This window comes from Oncorhynchus mykiss, chromosome 3 (assembly GCF_013265735.2).
Source record: "Oncorhynchus mykiss isolate Arlee chromosome 3, USDA_OmykA_1.1, whole genome shotgun sequence".
Classification (NCBI taxonomy): Eukaryota; Metazoa; Chordata; class Actinopteri; order Salmoniformes; family Salmonidae; genus Oncorhynchus; species Oncorhynchus mykiss.
The window spans coordinates 83,759,946-83,782,362 of NC_048567.1; the positions used below are offsets into that span (position 1 = coordinate 83,759,946).

General features: G+C 44.9%; 2 protein-coding genes across 4 annotated transcripts in view; one reads left to right on the forward strand and one right to left on the reverse strand.

Annotated features, from left to right (window-relative positions):
* LOC118964336 (T-cell-specific surface glycoprotein CD28-like) overlaps positions 1-10,605 on the reverse strand; it is a 123,220-nt gene extending 112,615 nt beyond the window's left edge. The window contains exon 1 of the mRNA XM_036975350.1: positions 10,338-10,605. Coding sequence (XP_036831245.1) covers positions 10,338-10,455 — 118 coding nt within the window. The 5' untranslated portion in view covers positions 10,456-10,605. The remainder of the gene's footprint in view (positions 1-10,337) is intronic.
* Positions 10,606-14,871: 4,266 nt separating this feature from the next.
* LOC110520666 (ras-associated and pleckstrin homology domains-containing protein 1) overlaps positions 14,872-22,417 on the forward strand; it is a 119,603-nt gene continuing 112,057 nt past the window's right edge. For 2 of the 3 annotated variants that reach the window (XM_036975351.1, XM_036975352.1), the window contains exon 1: positions 14,872-15,086. The gene's annotated coding sequence lies outside the window, so the exon portion shown is untranslated. The remainder of the gene's footprint in view (positions 15,087-22,417) is intronic. The other variant, XM_036975353.1, reaches the window with a different exon arrangement.

The following is a 22,417-nucleotide window of genomic DNA, read 5'->3' on the forward strand; positions in this document are numbered from 1 at the left end:
GCTGAAGAAAAGCAGGCCCAAACCATGATGCTGCCACCACCATGTTTGACAGTGGGGATGGTGTGTTCAGCTGTGTTGCTTTTACGCCAAACATAACGTTTTGCATTGTTGCCAAACAGTTCAATTTTGGTTTCATCTGACCAGAGCACCTTCATCCACATGTTTGGTGTGTCTCCCAGGTGGCTTGTGGCAAACTTTAAACAACACTTTTTATGGATATCTTTAAGAAATGGCTTTCTTCTTGCCACTCTTCCATAAAGGCCAGATTTGTGCAATATACGACTGATTGTTGTCCTATGGACAGTCTCCCACCTCAGCTGTAGATCTCTGCAGTTCATCCAGAGTGATCATGGGCCTCTTGGCTGCATCTCTGATCAGTCTTCTCCTTGTATGAGCTGAAAGTTTAGAGGGACGGCCAGGTCTTGGTAGATTTGCAGTGGTCTGATACTCCTTCCATTTCAATATTATCGCTTGCACAGTGCTCCTTGGGATGTTTAAAGCTTGGGAAATCTTTTTGTATCCAAATCCGGCTTTAAACTTCTTCACAACAGTATCTCGGACCTGCCTGGTGTGTTCCTTGTTCTTCATGATATTCTCTGCGTTTTTAACGGACCTCTGAGACTATCACAGTGCAGGTGCATTTATACAGAGACTTGATTACACACAGGTGGATTGTATTTATCATCATTAGTCATTTAGGTCAACATTGGATCATTCAGAGATCCTCACTGAACTTCTGGAGAGAGTTTTCTGCACTGAAAGTAAAGGGGCTGAATAATTTTGCACACCCAATTTTTCAGTTTTTGATTTGTTAAAAAAGTTTGAAATATCCAAAAAATGTCGTTCCACTTCATGATTGTGTCCCACTTGTTGTTGATTCTTCACAAAAAAATACAGTTTTATATCTTTATGTTTGAAGCCTGAAATGTGGCAAAAGGTCGCAAAGTTCAAGGGGGCCGAATACTTTCGCAAGGCACTGTATGTTGCTGTTTAAAAGGGCAAAGCCATAACTTAAGAAATAGGTGAAATTACCAGATATCCCTTTATCAGCCAATAAACTAGATTTAGTTTGAAGAGAGCAGAGTTGGAGAGGCTCTACCTCTTTAAGGAGTGGGAATATTTTCAGACTGAGAAATATGGGTGATCAATATTTAGGTCCTATTTCTAGGCAATGTAGTAAACTATAGCCTAATCATAGGCCTATTTAGGAAGTACATTTCCTTGGAACGATAACTGCCCAGTGCTTCTCTGCCCATTTATACATAGGCTATAGCCCGTTCTATTTAATAGAGACCACACGCTCACCTGATCTCACAGGTACGCTACTGAACTGAAAGCAGCAAGAATGATGACAGCAAAACACACTACGTTTAGTCCTATAGGATATATCCTACCTTTTTAGGAGGCGATTTGCAGGCAGTGACAATTAAATGGGTCATCAATATTTAGTACCCAATATTTATTGATTACCCCCCCCCCATCCCCCATATTTTATCAAACGAGGCAACGGTGTGCTTTAGGACCATGTGGATACCTCCGATTGGTCGGTAGGCTGTCCGGAGTGTTTATCCGACTGGAAAATTTAAAAATAATGTATGTCCCTCCCACTTCTAAAACCAAAGTAGCACCCCTTGGCGCAACGCTCGCTCACCATCGTAGTCTGACCTCTGTGCGTTGTGCCTATTCCTTTTTAATTAGGACATTGTTTGATTGCACATCGACTCACGTTGGTTGAGCGCCCTCCACTTCTTTCTATCATAAATATGTATTTACAGATACTGTAGTAAACTACAGTCCAATCATATTCAAGTTAACTGCCACATGATCCTCCACCCATATAGGCAGTCTACACTATTTCAATGAGAACACACTCACTAGGCGCACTTGAACTCTCACTCCCAACTAGGAGAGGTAGGCTACTGAAGTTGAAGCAGTGAATTCTGGGAATCATGCAAAAAAAAATATGTGCTTTTAATACAATATTTAGGCTAACGCATACAAAGCAGAAAGAAGACAATTTTCAAATAATCTCTTGGAATAACAAAAATATTTGTATCCTGAAGTAGTCTGTTTTACCGACAGCTCCCGCCCACAGCATGAAAAATGCAGACCGCTCCCCAATGAGCTCTGTCGGGATCCGCAGGTCCCGCAGGCATCCTGAGGGAACGCAGCACTCTAGTGCAGTCAGTACACAACACTATGCTCATCATGTCTGAGCAGGATCAGATGGTGACAGGGCTCCCAGCAGGGTCAGACAGCCAGGGAAGACCAGGCTACGGCGCTCAGGTGATTCTGCAGTATATTACCAATATCAGTGAATGATGCAAAGTTCCTTCTTGAATGAATATGGGTGAACCTACAGGACAGCAGCTTAAAGATACCGTCTGGGATCTGGGAATAATGGTCATTTCAATTATTTGAACCATTGATTCTATTCTTGGATAATATAATGTGTAAATGTACACCAAGGTCATTCTTTGTTATGCTTCATTTTAGGAGGATCAGATGATGACCGGGGTGGTCTCAGCAGGGTCAGGCAGACAGAGGGAGACCAATCTGTGATGGTGCTGAGGTCAGGCAGCTAGGGGGAGACCAGTCTGTGATGGTGCTGAGGTCAGGCAGTCAAGGGGAGACCAGTCTGTGATGGTGCTGAGGTCAGGCAGACAGAGGGAGACCAGTCTGTGATGGTGCTGAGGTCAGGCAGACAGGGGGAGACCAGTCTGTGATGGTGCTGAGGTCAGGCAGACAGGGGGAGACCAGTCTGTGATGGTGCTGAGGTCAGGCAGACAGGGGGAGAGCAGTCCGTGACAGAGGTGACGGGAATTTTTGCAGATACTCAAGACCACCTTTACTCCACACACAGAGACGCGTACAAAGCTCTCCCTCGCCCTCCATTCTGCAAATATGACCATAACTCTATCTTCCCGATTCCTGCTTACAAGCAGAAACTCAAACAGGAAGTACCAGTGATGTGCTCAATATGGAAGTGGTCTGATGACACAGATGCTACACTACAGGACTGTTTCCCTGGCACAGACTGGAATATGTTACAGGATTGAGAAGTATATCCCCTTAGCAGGGTTGGGGAGTAAGGGATTACAAAAAATGGTAACTGTACTCTGTAACTGTAACTGTTAAATTACCAGCATCAATATTGTAATCAGATTACAGATACTTCTGAAAAACTAGATCATTACTGAGAGGATTACTTTGAGGATTACTTTGAGGATTACTTTTAAATTCAGAAAGGATGTTTGCAAAAAAAAATATTTGACACTTATCTGTTTTCTCAATGACATTCAAATCAACATTGATAAAAGGCGCAAATTTAAGTTTGTTCCAACTGAGTGAGTCTGACCACCAATCAGAGACCACTATGATGTCAGAGACCACTATGATGACACACCAAATGATGACCACCAATCAGAGACCACTATGATGACACACCAAATGTGTTTGATGGACACGAGAAAAAAGCAGGAATGGGTTTTCAGTCCAAGCTATGTCTTCCAATGGTGCGACTGCTATCGGCATCCAAAGATTATCCAATTTGAATAAACGCATGGAGGTGAGGATGACAGCAGTGGTGAAGGATGACAGCAGTGGTGTAGGATGACAGCAGTGGTGAAGGATGACAGCAGTGGTGTAGGATGACAGCAGTGGTGAAGGATGACAGCAGTGGTGAAGGATGACAGCAGTGGTGAAGGATGACAGCAGTGCTGAAGGATGACAGCAGTGGTGAAGGATGACAGCAGTGGTGAAGGATGACAGCAGTGGTGTAGGATGACAGCAGTGGTGAAGGATGACAGCAGTGGTGAAGGATGACAGCAGTGGTGAAGGATGACAGCAGTGCTGAAGGATGACAGCAGTGCTGAAGGATGACAGCAGGGGTGAAGGATGACAGCAGTGGTGAAGGATGACAGCAGTGGTGAAGGATGACAGCAGTGGTGAAGGATGACAGCAGTGGTGAAGGATGACAGCAGTGCTGAAGGATGACAGCAGTGGTGAAGGATGACAGCAGTGTGGTCTACGGCGATACAGATATCACTTGTTATTGATATCGACATAGCGCATTGATCACACTGCTGCTCTCTCACTTAGCTATTTGTGCCTTACGGGTTGTGGATGGCTGTTCACAAATCTAAATGTGTATTTGAATTCAAGAAGTTTAAGCTGCCTATCAATCATTGTTTTTAAAACCAGAAGACAGCCAGTGAAAAAGGCGCTCTTGCAAACAGCTGCATAGTGTGGATCCCAGCCTATAGAATAACAGTGTGGATCCCAGCCTATAGAATAACAGCTGTATAGTGTGGATCCCAGCCTATAGAATAACAGCTGTAAGAATAACAGCTGTATAGTGTGGATCCCAGCCTATAGAATAACAGCTGCATAGTGTGGATCCCAGCCTATAGAATAACAGTGTGGATCCCAGCCTATAGAATAACAGCTGCATAGTGAGGATCCCAGCCTATAGAATAACAGCTGCATAGTGAGGATCCCAGCCCATAGAATAACAGCTGCATAGTGTGGATCCCAGCCTATAGAATAACAGCTGTATAGTGTGGATCCCAGCCTATAGAATAACAGCTGCATAGTGAGGATCCCAGCCCATAGAATAACAGCTGCATAGTGTGGATCCCAGCCTATAGAATAACAGCTGCATAGTGAGGATCCCAGCCCATAGAATAACAGCTGCATAGTGTGGATCCCAGCCTATAGAATAACAGCTGTATAGTGTGGATCCCAGCCTATAGAATAACAGCTGCATAGTGAGGATCCCAGCCCATAGAATAACAGCTGCATAGTGTGGATCCCAGCCTATAGAATAACAGTGTGGATCCCAGCCTATAGAATAACAGCTGCATAGTGTGGATCCCAGCCTATAGAATAACAACTGCATAGTGTGGATCCCAGCCTATAGAATAACAGTGTGGATCCCAGCCTATAGAATAACAGCTGCATAGTGTGGATCCCAGCCTATAGAATAACAGTGTGGATCCCAGCCTATAGAATAACAGCTGCATAGTGTGGATCCCAGCCTATAGAATAACAGCTGTATAGTGTGGATCCCAGCCTATAGAATAACAGCTGCATAGTGTGGATCCCAGCCTATAGAATAACAGTGTGGATCCCAGCCTATAGAATAACAGCTGTATAGTGTGGATCCCAGCCTATAGAATAACAGCTGTAAGAATAACAGCTGTATAGTGTGGATCCCCGCCTATAGAATAACAGCTGTATAGTGTGGATCCCAGCCTATAGAATAACAGATGCATAGTGTGGATCCCAGCCTGTAGAATAACAGCTGCATAGTGTGGATCCCAGCCTATAGAATAACAGCTGCATAGTGTGGATCCCAGCCTATAGAATAACAGCTGCATAGTGTGGATCCCAGCCTATAGAATAACAGCTGCATAGTGTGGATCCCAGCCTATAGAATAACAGCTGCATAGTGTGGATCCCAGCCTATAGAATAACAGCTGTATAGTGTGGATCCCAGCCTGTAGAATAACAGTGTGGATCCCAGCCTATAGAATAACAGCTGTATAGTGTGGATCCCAGCCTGTAGAATAACAGCTGCATAGTGTGGATCCCAGCCGATGGAATTAAAATGGGGGCTTTTATTGCTCAATCTAATTCATGCTGATTAAATAAATAATAATTTGACCTAATAGACACATGATCAAACTCGCACACTGCTGATAGACTTAAAGGGGTCATCTGTAGTTGTTACATCCATTTCTGAACTATATATATATATATATTTGGTCCAGTTATATATATATATATAACTGGACCAAATATATAATTAATATCTGTCCATTGCATTTTGAAGAATATAACTAGTGAAATATAGCTTACTTGTAAATGCCTCTTGAGCTGAGTTCAACTGTCACACCCCATCAGAACCTAAAATATAACCCTGTTTAATCCGGTGTTTGTAAACATTGTAAATGTTAACAAACAGTGTATAGCTTCATAACATGGTTAAAACTATCCTGTTATTCTCATGGATGGTCAGTCCTTACATCTACAGCTCTGTCTATTCATCTGAGATTGGTTACATCTCTCCAGGATCATCCCTCTGCTTTTTACCAAGACAGAGAATTTGGATATTTCTTTGCAACTCTGCCAAGAAGGCCAGCATCCCGGAGTCGCTTCTTCACTGTTGACGTTGAGACTGGTGTTTTGCGGGTACTATTTAATGAAGCTGCCAGCTGAGGACTTGTGAGCCGTCTGTTTCTCAAACTAGACACTCTAATGTACTTGTCCTCTTGCTCAGTTGTGCACCGGGGCCTCCCACTCCTCTTTCTATTCTGGTTGGAGCCAGTTTGCGCTGTTCTGTGAAGGGAGTAGTACACAGCGTTGTACGAGATCTTCAGTTTCTTGGCAATTTCTCACATGGAATAGCAGTCATTTCTCAGAACAAGAATAGACTGACGAGTTTTAGAAGAAAGTTATTTGTTTCTGGCCAATTTGAGCCTGTAATCAAACCCACAAATGCTAATGCTCCAGATACTCAACTAGTCTAAAGAAGGCCAGTTGTATTGCTTCTTTAATCAGAACAACAGTTTACAGCTGTGCTAACAATTGCAAAAGGGGTTTCTAATGATCAATTAGCCTTTTTAAAATTATAAACTTGGATTATCTAACACAACGTGCCATTGGAACACAGGAGTGATGGTTGCTGATAATGGGCCTCGGTACGCTAATGTAGATATTCCATAAAGAATCAGACGTTTCGAGTTACAATAGTCATTTACAACATTAACCATGTCTACACTCTATTTCTGATCAAATTGAAGTTATTTTAATGGACAAATTATTATTATTATTATTTTTTTTCAAAAACAAGGACATTTCTAAGTGACCCCAAACTTCAAACGGTTGTGTATATATATACTGTATAAATATATTAGCATGAGTATTTAAATATACCAGAGGTGGATAACAAAAAAAAACACTAATTTAAGAAGTGGACTGTACATGTTTGGTTTTTGGTCTAAATGTATACATTATAATTGACCTCTGAACTGTATGTGAACCCCTCTGCAATCTACTGGCACTAACCATTAAAAACTAGGACTTCAACCAGGCTGTCCGTCTGCTATTTGCTCTCTCTCTTTTAAACTGCTAGCACAAAGCCTACGTGAAAATGTGGTTTGTCCACAAAAGAAAATGAAAAAATAAATAAATAAATACAAGTAAACTGGGCCAAATCAGCTCTACATAATTCAGCAGGGAGGTGTGCAACTACCACACATTGTACCAGTGGAGAAACTACGTCACCTACATAGGTATTACCAAATCCCTTTCAATTCACATTCCTTGCAGAAAGAACTATTTGCAAACCTTTTAAAACATCCAGAAAGACAGTGGTCTTAGAAGGGTATTTATACTTTAAAATACATTTTATGTGAATGGATGAAAGAATTCTGCCAGTGTTTTAATGTCCTAGTTCCATATTTTCTCATTTATCTCCAACTCATATGTCCAAGTGAGTCTGAGGACCTTGGGGATCAGATTGACCATTATACCCATTGATCAAACATATAACAGACAGTGCTCACAAGGAGTTGTTTGTGATATCTACACTCAGTTGTCACTTTATTAGGTTCACCACCCTATTCGCGATAATAAACTGCTCCTACATACATCAAGTCCCGTGGTCTTGGCTTGCTGGACACTGAAGCATGCAGAGAAGTATTCAGGTATTCTGTTTGTTTGAACTTTATAATGTGCAAAATGACAGCACCGTCTGTGATGGTGTTTTGTAACTCAGAAAAGTTTCAAATCTGTTTATTTTATTTTATAATTCCAACACACTTTTTTTATTTTTTCAAAATATTTTTTTGAATTTGACCCCTTTTTTTCCCTCCCCAATTTCATGGTATCCAATTGTTTAGTAACTACTATCTTGTCTCGTCAATGTGTCGGAGGAAACACCGTGCACCTGGCCATCTTGGTTAGCGCACACTGCGCCCAGCGCTGGTGCGCGATGAGACAAGGACACCCCTACCGACCAAGCCCTCCCCTAACCCGGGCGACGCTAGGCCAGTTGTGCGTCGCCCCACGGACCTCCAAGTCGCGGCCGGTTACGACAGAGCCTGGGCGCGAACCCAGGGACTCTGATGGCACAGCTGGCGCTGCAGTACAGCGCCCTTAACCACTGCGCCACCCGGGAGGCCTCAACACTCAGCTTTTACTGACTGTAACTCCAACTGGACTTAAACAGTCCATCTCCTTTCCCAGCTTCATCAGTTGTTCTGAATTCACGCTGCTCCAGATGCATAGGGGGTTGTACCTAATAAACTGACCACTGTGACTAGAGACTTTCCAGAATGTGTTCTGGGAATACCCTGGCTATTAAACATTTGGCTGTAAGTATTGAACAGTTGAGTCTATTACCTCAGGAGACGGTAACATTCAGCTTGTCTGGGGATGACAAAGAAGGACTTCAACAAAGCCAAAATAGAAAATGATTGGAAGGGGCCTTTTTGCTGATAAATTAGAGACGTATAAATAAATGACTGTTGTGCCTTGTAACTACTTTAAAATGCAGAACTGTTGCACTAAAAATACAACCATTGATTTTGCATACAATTTAAGATGGTAAACATTGTACAACGTTATGTAAACATTGTCTAATTTCATATAGAACAAATTGCACTTAAATTAACATTTCTTTAAAGTTATTGCAAATAACTAGACATTTATAGAATAAATCATCAATTTGATGTTTCTGTGACAAACGGCGAATTAGTTACTGATTTTTACATTTGTAACGGGCTTTTGGGCGAATGTCTGTTGAATGTTCGACTATAAAACCAACTTTACCTCCGTGGGGCTAGCAAGCGAGCTGTGTCACATACGCCTAAAATAACATTGCGGGACTGCGGTTGGGTTTGGAGCCAGCCTTCCAGAAGCTTTGCCACCACACAGGCTGTCAGCATGCTGCCCTAAATCCAGCCGGAACACTTCAGCCGGCCCACCAGACGGCTCAGAGGAGTCCGCATGGTCCTAAAGCACACCGGGACACTTCAGCCAGCCCACCAGACTGCTCAGAGGAGTCCGCATGGTCCTAAAGCACACCGGGACACTTCAGCCGGCCCACCAGACTGCTCAGAGGAGTCCGCATGGTCCTAAAGCACACCGGGACTCTTTGTATCACATTACTCTGGTAAAACTGGGGGGGCACACGTTTATATTGCAAAATACAGGGCGAATTTTTAAAAAGAGACCTCGGTCTCAATATGTCTTCCCTGTTAAAATAAAGCTTAAATAAACACAAATAAATGAAAGAGATTGGTGTGTTTTCTCACAACCCTAATCATGGCATGGGGTTGTTCAATGACAGACATCTATCACTTGATGGTTTCATTTCAGAGAGACAAATAATCATGTTTTGTTGCAAAGCGCTATATATATATAGATATCCACCTATATAATAAGTAGTACTAGGTTTTACACAGTCTAATGGAACAAATACCGACATGTTTAATAAAGACGTGTACAAATGATACATATATGACATTAACATATATATATTTTTAAATGTAGAAATACAGCATTATATCTATCTGAATGTAAAATGTTACTAATTTGACATTTTAGTAATTTAGCAGATGCTCTCTTCCAGTTCGTTCATTTTAAAATGGCAAAGTGAGACAAACACAAATATACAGGATATGAACATTCCGTTCCTGCTAAACAATGGAAGCGTAACGTTGGCAACAAAAAATCCATTCTACTACACCTCTAACACCCATGAATTCAACATCTGAGAACACTGCTGTTTTACACGCACAGACCCATGAGAAATCATTTCTAAGGTGAAATAAAAAATCTATAATAATAATGTAAAAAATAGAAATATGAAAAAGTGGTCAAAATACTCGTCATTTATTTTCTATTTTCTATGGAACATTGGTTGTGGGAAATGGTTGACGCAACGCATCTTGAAATACACTACCAATAAACTATACCTATATGCATTCAATCTGTTGGAAATCTTTTCACATCGACTTTTTATTTTTCATTTTAAATTTACGACAACTGACAGAATAAATCCAATGTATTTTACCGAAGTTTTCATGATAGATGAAAGATCATCCTGCAGACGGCCTTACATAACTAATAAATGGTGCTTTACACAGTATCTTCAGAAAAAGACTACTCTGGAATGGACATCCATCCGATTTCTATCAAATGGATTCATAGAGCCCTTTTCTTTTCTTTTTTACAGCAGATGTAGCATACGGTCTTACATAATATACAGAAGCCTAAAACCACAAACAGCAAGTAAGTACAGATGTTGAAGCATATCTGAATCTCACCTTTGCAGTTGGGATGTTGGGAGAGTTCAGTAAACAGATGATCTGAAAGAGAGAAGGACAGGAGGATCAGAGGACAGAAGGACAGGAGGATCGTTGTCATCCATAAATGACCCTCCATCTTGTTCTCCTGATCCCTGAAGTGATAGCAGGCCAGAGGAGAGTAGAGGAGCTGGACCGCACAATGTTTCTGATTCACCTTGATGCTAGGAGGATACAGTTTTCACCCCGAGCAGAGGGGTGAAAACACCACACCCACACACTTGACTGTGGTAAATAACAATATGTATTCACAGACTACTACACTGTCGTTGTGTCTCAAACGACACCCCGTTGCCTACCCACTAGTTGAATCAAAGTTGTTTCTACGTCATTTAAATTAACGTTGAACCAACGTGGAATAGATGTTGAATTGAAGTCTGTGCCCAGTGGGTATTTAGTGCACTTATTTTGACCAGAACTCATAGAAGTAGTGCACTATATAGGGAATAGAGTGCCCTTTGACAGGTACACACTCGATATGTCTATGCATTCACAGACTACAGTATATAGACTGAGTTGACTGTCACAGACTACAGTATATAGACTGAGTTGACTGTCACAGACTACATTTTACATACTTGTCCTGCTATATTACTATATTATTTACAAACCCATATACTGCCAACCAGGCCCATATTCTGCTAAGTATTTCTTTAGAATTTCTACGAGTTTTCCTCGGTTACAGATCAGGTAGGAAATCATAAAAAAAAGAAAAAAGTATTCCACTGTGCATTTGCACTTTGTGGGTGTCTGCCTGAATTGTGAGTCACTCCTTCCATATTTGTGAGTCACTCCTGCCATATTTGTGAGTCACTCCTTCCTCTCTTCTCCTCCCTCTCTTTACCCTCTCCTCCCTTTGTCTTCACGTGCTCTCTTCTCCCTCTTCTCCTCCCTCTTTTCTCCTCCCTCTCTTCTCCCTCTTCACCTCCCTCTCTTCTCCCTCTTCTCACCTCCCTCTCCACCTCCCTCTCCTCCTCCCTCTCTTCTCCCTCCTCTCCCCCTCTCTTCTCCCTCTTGTCCTCCCTCTCCACCTCCCTCTCTTCTCTCTTCTCCTCCCTCTGTTTTCCCTCTCTCCTCTCTCTCTTCTCCTCCCTCTCTTCTCCCTCCTCTCCCCCTCTCTTCTCCTCCCTCTCTTCTCTCTCTTCTCCTCCCTCTCTTCACTGTGCTATCTTCTCCCTCTTCTCCTCCCTCTCTTCTCCTCCCTCTCTTCTCCCTCCTCTCCCCCTCTCTTCTCTCTCTTCTCCTCCCTCTCTTCACTGTGCTATCTTCTCCCTCTTCTCCTCCCTCTCTTCTCCTCCTTCTCTTCACCTTCTTCACCTTCCTGTTGGGTTTAAAACCCCTGGTCTCTGGGCATGACATCTCAAATAGCACCCTATGTGACCTGGTCAAAAGTAGTGCACTACATAGGGAATAGGGTGAAATTGTCGTCATAGCCAGATCTGAGATAGATGGGTTTGGGTTAGAAGAGAGAGAGAGAGATGTTGCAGCTAACAGACGGAGCCAGAGACAGGAAGTTGGGGGTTTTCAACCACAATGTGGTGATGGTTCCACAGAACAGAGTCAGGTGTATTTTAACATGGTAACATCTTCTGAAAACATTTGAAACTCTACTACAAAGCAGACAGACACCCACTCTTTAATGAGTATTTTAAATAATCCCACTTACTATGCTACTGTGATATGTGGTTGTTCCACCTAGCTATCTTTAGATTAATGCACTAACTGTAGGTTACAGCGTCTGCTAAATGACAAAAATGTCAAATTAGTGGAATGGTATCGAATACATAAAACAAGGCCTTTCGAGTGGCGCACTGGTCTAAGGCACTGCATCGCAGTGCTAGAGGGGTCACTACAGACCCGGGTTTGATCCCGGGCTGTATCACAGCGGTCTAAGGCACTGCATCGCAGTGCTAGAGGGGTCACTACAGACCCGGGTTTGATCCCGGGCTGTATCACAGCGGTCTAAGGCACTGCATCGCAGTGCTAAAGGGGTCACTACAGACCCGGGTTTGATCCCGGGCTGTATCACAACCAGCCATAATCGGGAGTCCCATAGGGCGGCAAACAACTGGCCCAGTGTCGTCCGGGTTCGGGCAGGGTTTGGCCCAGTGTCGTCCGGGTTCGGGCAGGGTTTGACCCAGTTTCGTCCGGGTTCGGGCAGGGTTTGGCCCAATGTCGTCCGGGTTCGGGCAGGGTTTGGCCCAGTGTCGTCCGGGTTCGGGCAGGGTTTGGCCCAATGTCGTCCGGGTTCGGGCAGGGTTTGGCCCAGTGTTGTCCGGGTTCGGGCGGGTGTTAAGAAGTGCGGTTCAGCAGGTGGTGACCTTCGCCTCTCCCCACCCCGTTGGAGAGTTGCAGCGATGAGACCTTCGCCTCTCCCAAGCCCGTTGGGGAGTTGCAGCGATGAGACCTTCGCCTCTCCCAAGCCCGTTGGAGAGTTGCAGCGATGAGACCTTCGCCTCTCCCCAGCCCGTTGGAGAGTTGCAGCGATGAGACCTTCGCCTCTCCCCAGCCCGTTGGAGAGTTGCAGCGATGAGACCTTCGCCTCTCCCCAGCCCGTTGGGGAGTTGCAGCGATGAGACCTTCGCCTCTCCCCAGCCCGTTGGAGAGTTGCAGCGATGAGACCTTCGCCTCTCCCAAGCCCGTTGGAGAGTTGCAGCAATGAGACCTTCGCCTCTCCCCAGCCCGTTGGGGAGTTGCAGCGATGAGACCTTCGCCTCTCCCCAGCCCGTTGGGGAGTTGCAGCGATGAGACCTTCGCCTCTCCCCAGCCCGTTGGAGAGTTGCAGCGATGAGACCTTCGCCTCTCCCCAGCCCGTTGGGGAGTTGCAGAGATGAGACCTTCGCCTCTCCCCAGCCCGGTGGAGAGTTGCAGCGATGAGACCTTCGCCTCTCCCCAGCCCGTTGGGGAGTTGCAGCGATGAGACCTTCGCCTCTCCCCAGCCCGTTGGGGAGTTGCAGCGATGAGACCTTCGCCTCTCCCCAGCCCGGTGGAGAGTTGCAGCGATGAGACCTTCGCCTCTCCCCAGCCCGTTGGAGAGTTGCAGCGATGAGACCTTCGCCTCTCCCAAGCCCGTTGGGGAGTTGCAGCGATGAGACCTTCGCCTCTCCCAAGCCCGTTGGAGAGTTGCAGCGATGAGACCTTCGCCTCTCCCCAGCCCGTTGGGGAGTTGCAGCGATGAGACCTTCGCCTCTCCCCAGCCCGTTGGGGAGTTGCAGCGATGAGACCTTCGCCTCTCCCCAGCCCGTTGGAGAGTTGCAGCGATGAGACCTTCGCCTCTCCCCAGCCCGTTGGGGAGTTGCAGAGATGAGACCTTCGCCTCTCCCCAGCCCGGTGGAGAGTTGCAGCGATGAGACCTTCGCCTCTCCCCAGCCCGTTGGGGAGTTGCAGCGATGAGACCTTCGCCTCTCCCCAGCCCGTTGGGGAGTTGCAGCGATGAGACCTTCGCCTCTCCCCAGCCCGGTGGAGAGTTGCAGCGATGAGACCGTCGCCTCTCCCCAGCCCGGTGGAGAGTTGCAGCGATGAGACCTTCGCCTCTCCCCAGCCCGTTGGGGAGTTGCAGCGATGAGACCTTCGCCTCTCCCCAGCCCGTTGGGGAGTTGCAGCGATGAGACCTTCGCCTCTCCCCAGCCCGTTGGGGAGTTGCAGCGATGAGACCTTCGCCTCTCCCCAGCCCGTTGGGGAGTTGCAGCGATGAGACCTTCGCCTCTCCCCAGCCCGTTGGAGAGTTGCAGCGATGAGACCTTCGCCTCTCCCCAGCCCGTTGGAGAGTTGCAGCGATGAGACCTTCGCCTCTCCCAAGCCAAAAGAAGAATAATACAAAACATATAATACATAAAACACAAACGGTCCATCCATTATTATGAGCCGTCCTCCTCCCAGCAGCCTCCTGTGCTGGCTAGAAATACTGTCTGAGCTCAGGCCCTGGGCTAAGATTAGTCATTGACCATGACCTGTTTCACGTGGTTTGTCTTCAGGCCTGGAGGAACAATCACTGCGACCCCACATGTCCCCTCTTGCTCCAGGGTGAAGTTTCTCCTAGTTACAGATCTAAGATCAGCCTGCCCTCCCCCAATCCTATCTTTAACTATTAGCGGGGAAATTGCTAAACTGACCCAAGATCAGCGTCTAAGGGGCAATTTTAACAGTCTCACTGTATAAGATACTCACCAGTCTCACATTACAGGCCTTTGAAGAGGAACCACCAAGCGATTATATGTCTTTAGTTGTAATATTATCAACCATATAATGAGTATTTCCCCATTCCCAGACATAGATACTCCCGAGTGAGACCTGTCTGTACAATATAGGCATATGCAGGTAAGAAACCCTTGTATGAAAACATATATGTATTTAAATCACTGTTATTTGTGTGACTGACGATCTCAAATAAAAAGCGTTTGTTTTCGCTCGGTTGGTTGATTGGTCGAGACTGATTGCAGCACTGAGGGACTGCAGGCCTAGTCTCCTCTGGACAGGAAACAGGAATTCGGGAACGCGCCTCCCATCTGCGGCGCGCTCCTGACTGGTTTTTACAGAATGGAGCTGGGAGGAATCAGTGTCAGAGTTGTTACGAAGCTAAGAAGTCGGCATCGCCGGTGAAAACCGTTCAATTCTGAAAACCGATCAATTGAAATCACAATATTGCATGTGCGGATCAATTGTAGCAGTTTTCCCGTTGGATACAGAGGAAAACATTCTGGATTTGTGATAGTAAGTAGCCGCTTACATTCTGTCTCTCTTGAAACCCACCTTGATTTACGAGCAATATTTTGCATTTGCAAAACGTTTTTATAATTATGTTACGTTGGAATCAGGGGACGCTCATCTGTTAAATCGATGCAATGTTGAATTGTAGGTTATTATAACGGATTACTCATTAGCCTATTCGCTGATATGGAGCCACATCAGGCTACCATGATTAGCCTACATTTCTACAGCGGTGAAATCTAGAGACAGTTGGAAACACAAAAATGGCCAAAGCAGATTTATCCTGTGTTTTAAATGCAAGAAAAACAACACGTTTATCGCTAGGCCAAAAATGCATGAGACTACAACGTTGATTCATTTCAACGAAGGCAGCAGATGAGAATTGAATTGCATCTGGAGCTGGTTTGGACGTTTTCAGGCTAAATGGGTGTGTTGTGGTTTGTATGAGGCTAATGTTTTGGTGCCCTGTTCATGGAATAATGCAGTGTATGTCAGCCGAAGGACAAGCACAGGGAAAAGTCGTGGATGGTTCCCGGCCTGTGAACACTATTGCCGGGGAGAATAATGTGACATACCATTAAGTAAGGGAACCCTAATTGGGGCAATATGTACGATGTAAATTCTGAATTAGGCCTACACATGATAAGGGCGTGGCGAGTCACTGATATGGGCGTGTTCTCGTGCCAGCGTTTCATCTGTGTTGCCACCCTGTAATTTCTAAATTGTCTCATCACAGCACTGTTGGTTCATGTTTGATGCCACAGCGAAGCAGTCTATTTTTGGGCTGTGCGATATGGCCTAAAAATATAATCTCGATTTTGTTGTTCAAATTTGTGCGATTTACGATATATATCTGAAATGTTTTCAAATGTTTTCTCTAAATAATCTTTGTCCAATTTTAAAGGTCAGATAACCACTGAGTAGACTGATACCCTGTTTCATGCCATAAGTAAAGATGTACAGTGCCTATAACTATGCCCCCAATGCAATTATGCATTCTAATACATCCACAATGTGAATTCAATTATTTGTTCTGTTTATTGTCAAACTAATACATTTTTATTTTAAATTGTAACATTCCAACCTTGTTTAGCATGAGCTAGTCCAAATATGGCATGTTATCACAATTTGTATCCGTAATGCCATCACTAGGGACTTTTATTTTGAAGGCGAACCCGGAAATTCAACACACTGAAGACAACAGCCGCCGGTTACCGTAGTAACGGAGTAAACACATTTTCGCCCCTGTGAAAAGTGAATCGCTTTAACACCATATCGGTATGCATTAAAACGTACTTAGTCAACAGAAGTTATGAACAACCAAAAAAATATATATATGAGATAACAATGATTTATTGTGGCTAGCTAGCTCATCTGTTACATGTATGTACTGATGTATTTACAGCCGGGGCAGGCCGGCATTGTAACATAATAATTCGTTCTTTAACCGATTTACCTAGTTAAATAAATAAATATAAATCACCAGGCTTTCTACCTAATCGAGCATGGTGCGAACACCGCCGAGCCCCACCCGGTCACACTGCCTCTCAGCTGCACCGCTCTGTATTACCTACAGTAGTAGAAAGAGGAACAGCTCTGATAACCTGCGATATTCATATGAACACATCCTTGTTGTAATCGATCGGGCACTAGAGCTGCCTAATCCAATAAATGGCCGTTGATTGTTTTTAACATTCTGTGTGTAGATTTAGCTGCTTCCTACACCCTAATTCAGTGGTCACCAACCTTTTCTGAGTCAAAATGCAAGCAGAGATCTACTACTCAGATAGTTTTTTAAAAACATGACTTAAAAAACAAACGAACTATGCAACATTAACCAATTAAAAACAGTTCTGTAGCAATGAGGTTTATACAGTAGGCTATAGGCCCAATGGGGGCTCTCGAGTGGCACAGTGGTCTAAGACACTGCATCTCAGTACAAGAGGCATCACATCCGGCTGTGATTAGGAGTCCCGTGGGACGGCACCCTATTGGCTCAGCGTCTATTCTGAGGGGGCGGAGCAGTTACTGTCAACAACACAACCGTTTACTGGCTCAGCTGTTTCTACCCTTTACATTAGACTACAGAGTGGGCCCATTCCATGACCATCTACTGGCTCAGCCAGTGTCTCCGCCAGCCAGTGTCTCCGCCAGCCAGTGTCTCCGCCAGCCAGTGTCTCCGTCAGCCAGTGTCTCTGCCAGACAGTACCAGCTAGCTTTATGTCTATCAGAGAGTTTTATAAATCTATTTATTAGTTAGGACCATAAAGCTCTCTATCAGAGAGGTTTATAAATATATTTATTTGCACCATAAAATACAGCGCTCTAAGGCGCAGCATCTCAGTGCAAGAGGCATCACTACAGTCCCTGGTTCGAATCCAGGCTGTATCACATCCGGACGTGATTGGGAGTCTCATAGGGCAGCACACAATTTGGCCCAGCGTCGTCTGGGTTTGGCCAGGGTAGGCTGTCATTGTAAATAAGAATTTGTTCTTAACTGACTTGCCTAGTTAAAACATTATGGCCCACCCATTTAGGAGCCAGGCCCACCCAATCAGAATATGTTTTTTTCCCCACAAAAGGGTTTTATTAGAGACAGAAATACTCCTCAGTTTCATCAGCTGTCTGGGTGGCTGGTCTCAGGCGATTTTGCAGGTGAAGAAGCCGGATGTGGACCTCCTGGGCTGGCCTGGTTACACGTGGTCTGCGGTTCTGAGGCTGGTTGAACGTACTGCCAAATTCTATAAAATTATGTTGGAGGCTGTTTATGGTAGATAAATGAACATTAAATTCTCTGGCAACTTCTCTGGTTGACATTCCTGCAGTCAGCAAGCCAACTGCTGCACCCTCAACTTGAGACATCTGCGGCATTGTGTTGTGTGACACAACTGGACATGTTAGAGTGGCCTTTTATTGTCCCCAGCACAAGGTGCAGCTGTGTAATCACGCTGTTTAATCAGCTTCTTGATATGCCACACCTGTCAGGTGGATGGATTATCTTGGCAAAGTTGAAATGCTCACTAACAGGGATGTAAACAAATTTGTTTACAACTTTAAATGGATGTAAACAAATTTGAGAGACAAGGTTTTTGTGTGTATTGGAAAATGTGTTGTATATTTTATTCTCATGACACAAGGGACCAACACATTTACATGTTGCATTTATACACTGGTCAGTATGTTAGGTAGGCCCATAATGTTCTGTATCAGAGAGGTTTATAAATCTATTAGGTAGGCCCATAAAGCTCTGTATCAGAGAGGTTTATAAATCTATTAGGTAGGCCCATAAAGCTCTGTATCAGAGATGTTTATAAATCTATTAGGTAGGCCCATAATGTTCTGTATCAGAGAGGTTTATAAATCTATTAGGTAGGCCCATAAAGCTCTGTATCAGAGAGGTTTATAAATCTATTAGGTAGGCCCATAAAGCTCTGTATCAGAGAGGTTTATACATCTATTAGGTAGGCCCATAATGTTCTGTATCAGAGAGGTTTATAAATATAATAGGTAGGCCCATAAAGCTCTGTATCAGAGAGGTTTATAAATCTATTAGGTAGGCCCATAATGTTCTGTATCAGAGAGGTTTATAAATATAATAGGTAGGCTCATAATGTTCTGTATCAGAGAGGTTTATAAATATAATAGGTAGGCCCATAAAGCTCTGTATCAGAGAGGTTTATAAATATAATAGGTAGGCTCATAATGTTCTGTATCAGAGAGGTTTATAAATCTATTAGGTAGGCCTATAATGTTCTGTATCAGAGAGGTTTATAAATCTATTAGGTAGGCCTATAATGTTCTGTATCAGAGAGGTTTATAAATCTAATAGGTAGGCCCATAAAGCTCTGTATCAGAGAGGTTTATAAATCTATTAGGTAGGCTCATAAAGCTCTGTATCAGAGAGGTTTATACATCTATTAGGTAGGCCCATAATGTTTATAATGCTTTATGAGCCCACTGGGCCCAGTGGTGTAAAAATACTTCAAAGTAGTTTTTTTGAGGTGTCTGAACCTTTACTATTTATAATTGACAACTTTTACTTCACTACATTTCTAAAGAAAATAATGTACTTTTTACTCCGTGCATTTTCCCTGACACCTAAACGTACTCGTTATATTTTGAATGGTTAGCAGGACAGGAACATGGTCTAATTCACACACTTATCAAGAGAACATCCCTACTTCCTCTGATCTGGAGGACTCGCTAAACACACAGGCTTCGTTTGTTAATTATGTCTGAATGTTGGAGTGTGTCCCTGGCTATCCTTAAATTAAGAAAATGGTGCTGTCTGGTTTGCATAATATAAGGAATTTTAAATGATTCATACTTTTGATGCTTAATTATATATATTTTTAATTAACATTTGATACTTAAGTATATTTAAAATCAAATACTTTTAGACTTTTTACTCAAGTAGTATTTTACTGAGTGACTTTTACTTTAGTCATTTTCTATTAATTTAGCTCTGTATCAGAGGTTTATAAATCTATTTATTAGGTAGGACCATAAAGCTCTGAGCAGCTTGGCACAGAGACTTTTGAGGCAGAGGGGACAAATCTTACAGCCGCTTGTCATCAGTGAGGAATCTGAAGTTCTGTGGCGCCCAGATCTGAAACACCAGGGCCCGGTTTCCCAGAAGCGTCTTAAATATTTCTTCTAACCATGAATTTAGCCTTGATTTTAGGAGAACGGGCCCTGGACTCTGCAGTGGTACTGTGGTAGGGCTTAGGTGAGGGAATCTATAGGCATCTATCAATAGATGCCTTCAAATGCTACCCGATTCCCTTTATAGTGCTCTACTGGACCAGGACCAAGAGAGAATAGGGTGGCATTTGGAACACGCAGTACTGTAGGTCTGAGGTTGCCTATACATTAAACTTCATATCTCTCAGCCCTGAAACATCCCTTTAGAGGGCCTGTGGCTGTGGTTGCTGCTAGGACAGGCCTGTGGCTGTGGTTGCTGCTAGGACAGGCCTGTGGCTGTGGTTGCTGCTAGGACAGGCCTGTGGCTGTGGCTGCTGCTAGGACAGGCCTGTGGCTGTGGTTGCTGCTAGGACAGGCCTGTTGCTGTGGTTGCTGCTAGGACAGGCCTGTTGCTGTGGTTGCTGCTAGGACAGGCCTGTTGCTGTGGTTGCTGCTAGGACAGGCCTGTTGCTGTGGTTGCTGCTAGGACAGGCCTGTTGCTGTGGTTGCTGCTAGGCCAGGCCTGTGGTTGCTGCTAGGACAGGCCTGTGGCTGTGGTTGCTGTGGTTGCTGCTAGGCCAGGCCTGTGGCTGTGGTTGCTGCTAGGACAGGCCTGTGGCTGTGGTTGCTGTGGTTGCTGCTAGGACAGGCCTGTGGCTGTGGTTGCTGCTAGGACAGGCCTGTGGCTGTGGTTGCTGCTAGGACAGGCCTGTGGCTGTGGTTGCTGCTAGGACAGGCCTGTGGCTGTGGTTGCTGCTAGGACAGGCCTGTGGTTGCTGCTAGGACAGGCCTGTGGCTGTGGTTGCTGCTAGGAAAGGCCTGTGGCTGTGGTTGCTGCTAGGACAGGCCTGTGGATGGATGGAAAATATTGTTTTCCTCCTTTTTCTCCTGAGCTGGACAGAGTAGCGAGCCAAGGCCTGAGATGATACCCTTGTCATGATTTTCCACTCAGTAATATCTTATGGGCAGATTTTGTGTGTAGAACAGAATCTGTCAAGACTGAGTGGCATGTGTGTAGAACAGAATCTGGTAAGACTGAATCCTAATCTCAGCACATTCAATTGACTGTTACTGCGGAACCTAATCACACGGTGAAGATCATTGTGATGACCCAAGTGGGATTTACTTCCCATATCAAATTAAATTGTATTTGTCACATGTGTCACTCCTGCGTTGTCTTGGCTTTGTGCTTAGGGTCGTTGTCCTGTTGGAAGGTGAACCTTCGCCCCAGTCTGAGGTCCTGAGCACTCTGGAGCAGGTTTTCATCCTGGATCTATTTGTGCTTTGCTCCGTTCATCTTTACCTCAATCCTGACTAGTCTCCCAGTCCCTGCTGCTGAAAAACATCCCCACAGCATGATGCTGCCACCACCATGCTTCACCGTAGGGATGGTGCTAGGTTTCCTCCAGACGTGACGCTTGTCTTTCAGGCCAAAGAGTTCAATCTTGGTTTCATCAGACCAGAGAATTTTGTTTCTCATGGTCTGAGAGTCCTTTAGGTGTCTTTTGGCAAATTCCAAGCGGGCTGTCATGTGCCTTTTACTGAGGATTAGCATCTGTCTGGCACTACCCTCTTAAACCTTTACGGAACTTAAACGTTTGCTTTCTTACATAGCACATATTGCACTTTTACTTTCTTCTCCAACACTTATTTAAACCAAAATCTTTCATTATCTACTTGAGGCTAAATTGATTTTATTGATGTATTATATTAAGTTAAAATAAGTGTTCATTCAGTATTGTTGTAATTGTCATTATTACAAATTTAAAAAATTGGCCGATTTAATCGATATCGGCTATTTTTGGTCCTCCAATAATCGGTATCGGCGTTGAAAAATCATAATCGGTCGACCTCTAGTCTGTATATTATATATTAGTCATACTTTTATTATTGAGGTATGGTGAGTGCTTGTGTGTCTACAGACAGGGACAATCATAGACCACCTGTACAGAGGACATCTCTGCCCCCCTGCCATGGAGGCAACTGTTTATTCTGCTACAGGAGGTCTGGTCATCAGACTACAGTCCTGCGCCAGGGGGAGGAGGTCTGGTTGTCAGTGGGAGGTCTGGTCGTCAGACCACAGTCCTGCGCTAGGTGTGGAGGAGGTCTGGTCGTCAGACTACAGTCCTGCGCCAGGGGGAGGAGGTCTGGTCGTCAGACCACAGTCCTGCGCCAGGGGGAGGAGGTCTGGTTGTCAGGGGGAAGTCTGGTCGTCAGACCACAGTCCTGCGCCAGGTGTGGAGGAGGTCTGGTCGTCAGACCACAGTCCTGCGCCAGGGGGAGGAGGTCTGGTTGTCAGGGGGAGGTCTGGTTGTCAGACTACAGTCCTGCGCCAGGGGGAGGAGGTCTGGTTGTCAGGGGGAGGTCTGGTTGTCAGACTACAGTCCTGCGCCAGGGGGAGGAGGTCTGGTTGTCAGGGGGAGGTCTGGTCGTCAGACCACAGTCCTGCGCTAGGTGTGGAGGAGGTCTGGTCGTCAGACCACAGTCCTGCGCTAGGTGTGGAGGAGGTCTGGTCGTCAGACCACAGTCCTGCGCCAGGGGGAGGAGGTCTGGTCGTCAGACCACAGTCCTGCGCCAGGGGGAGGAGGTCTGGTTGTCAGGGGGAGGTCTGGTCGTCAGACCACAGTCCTGCGCCAGGTGGGGAGGAGGTC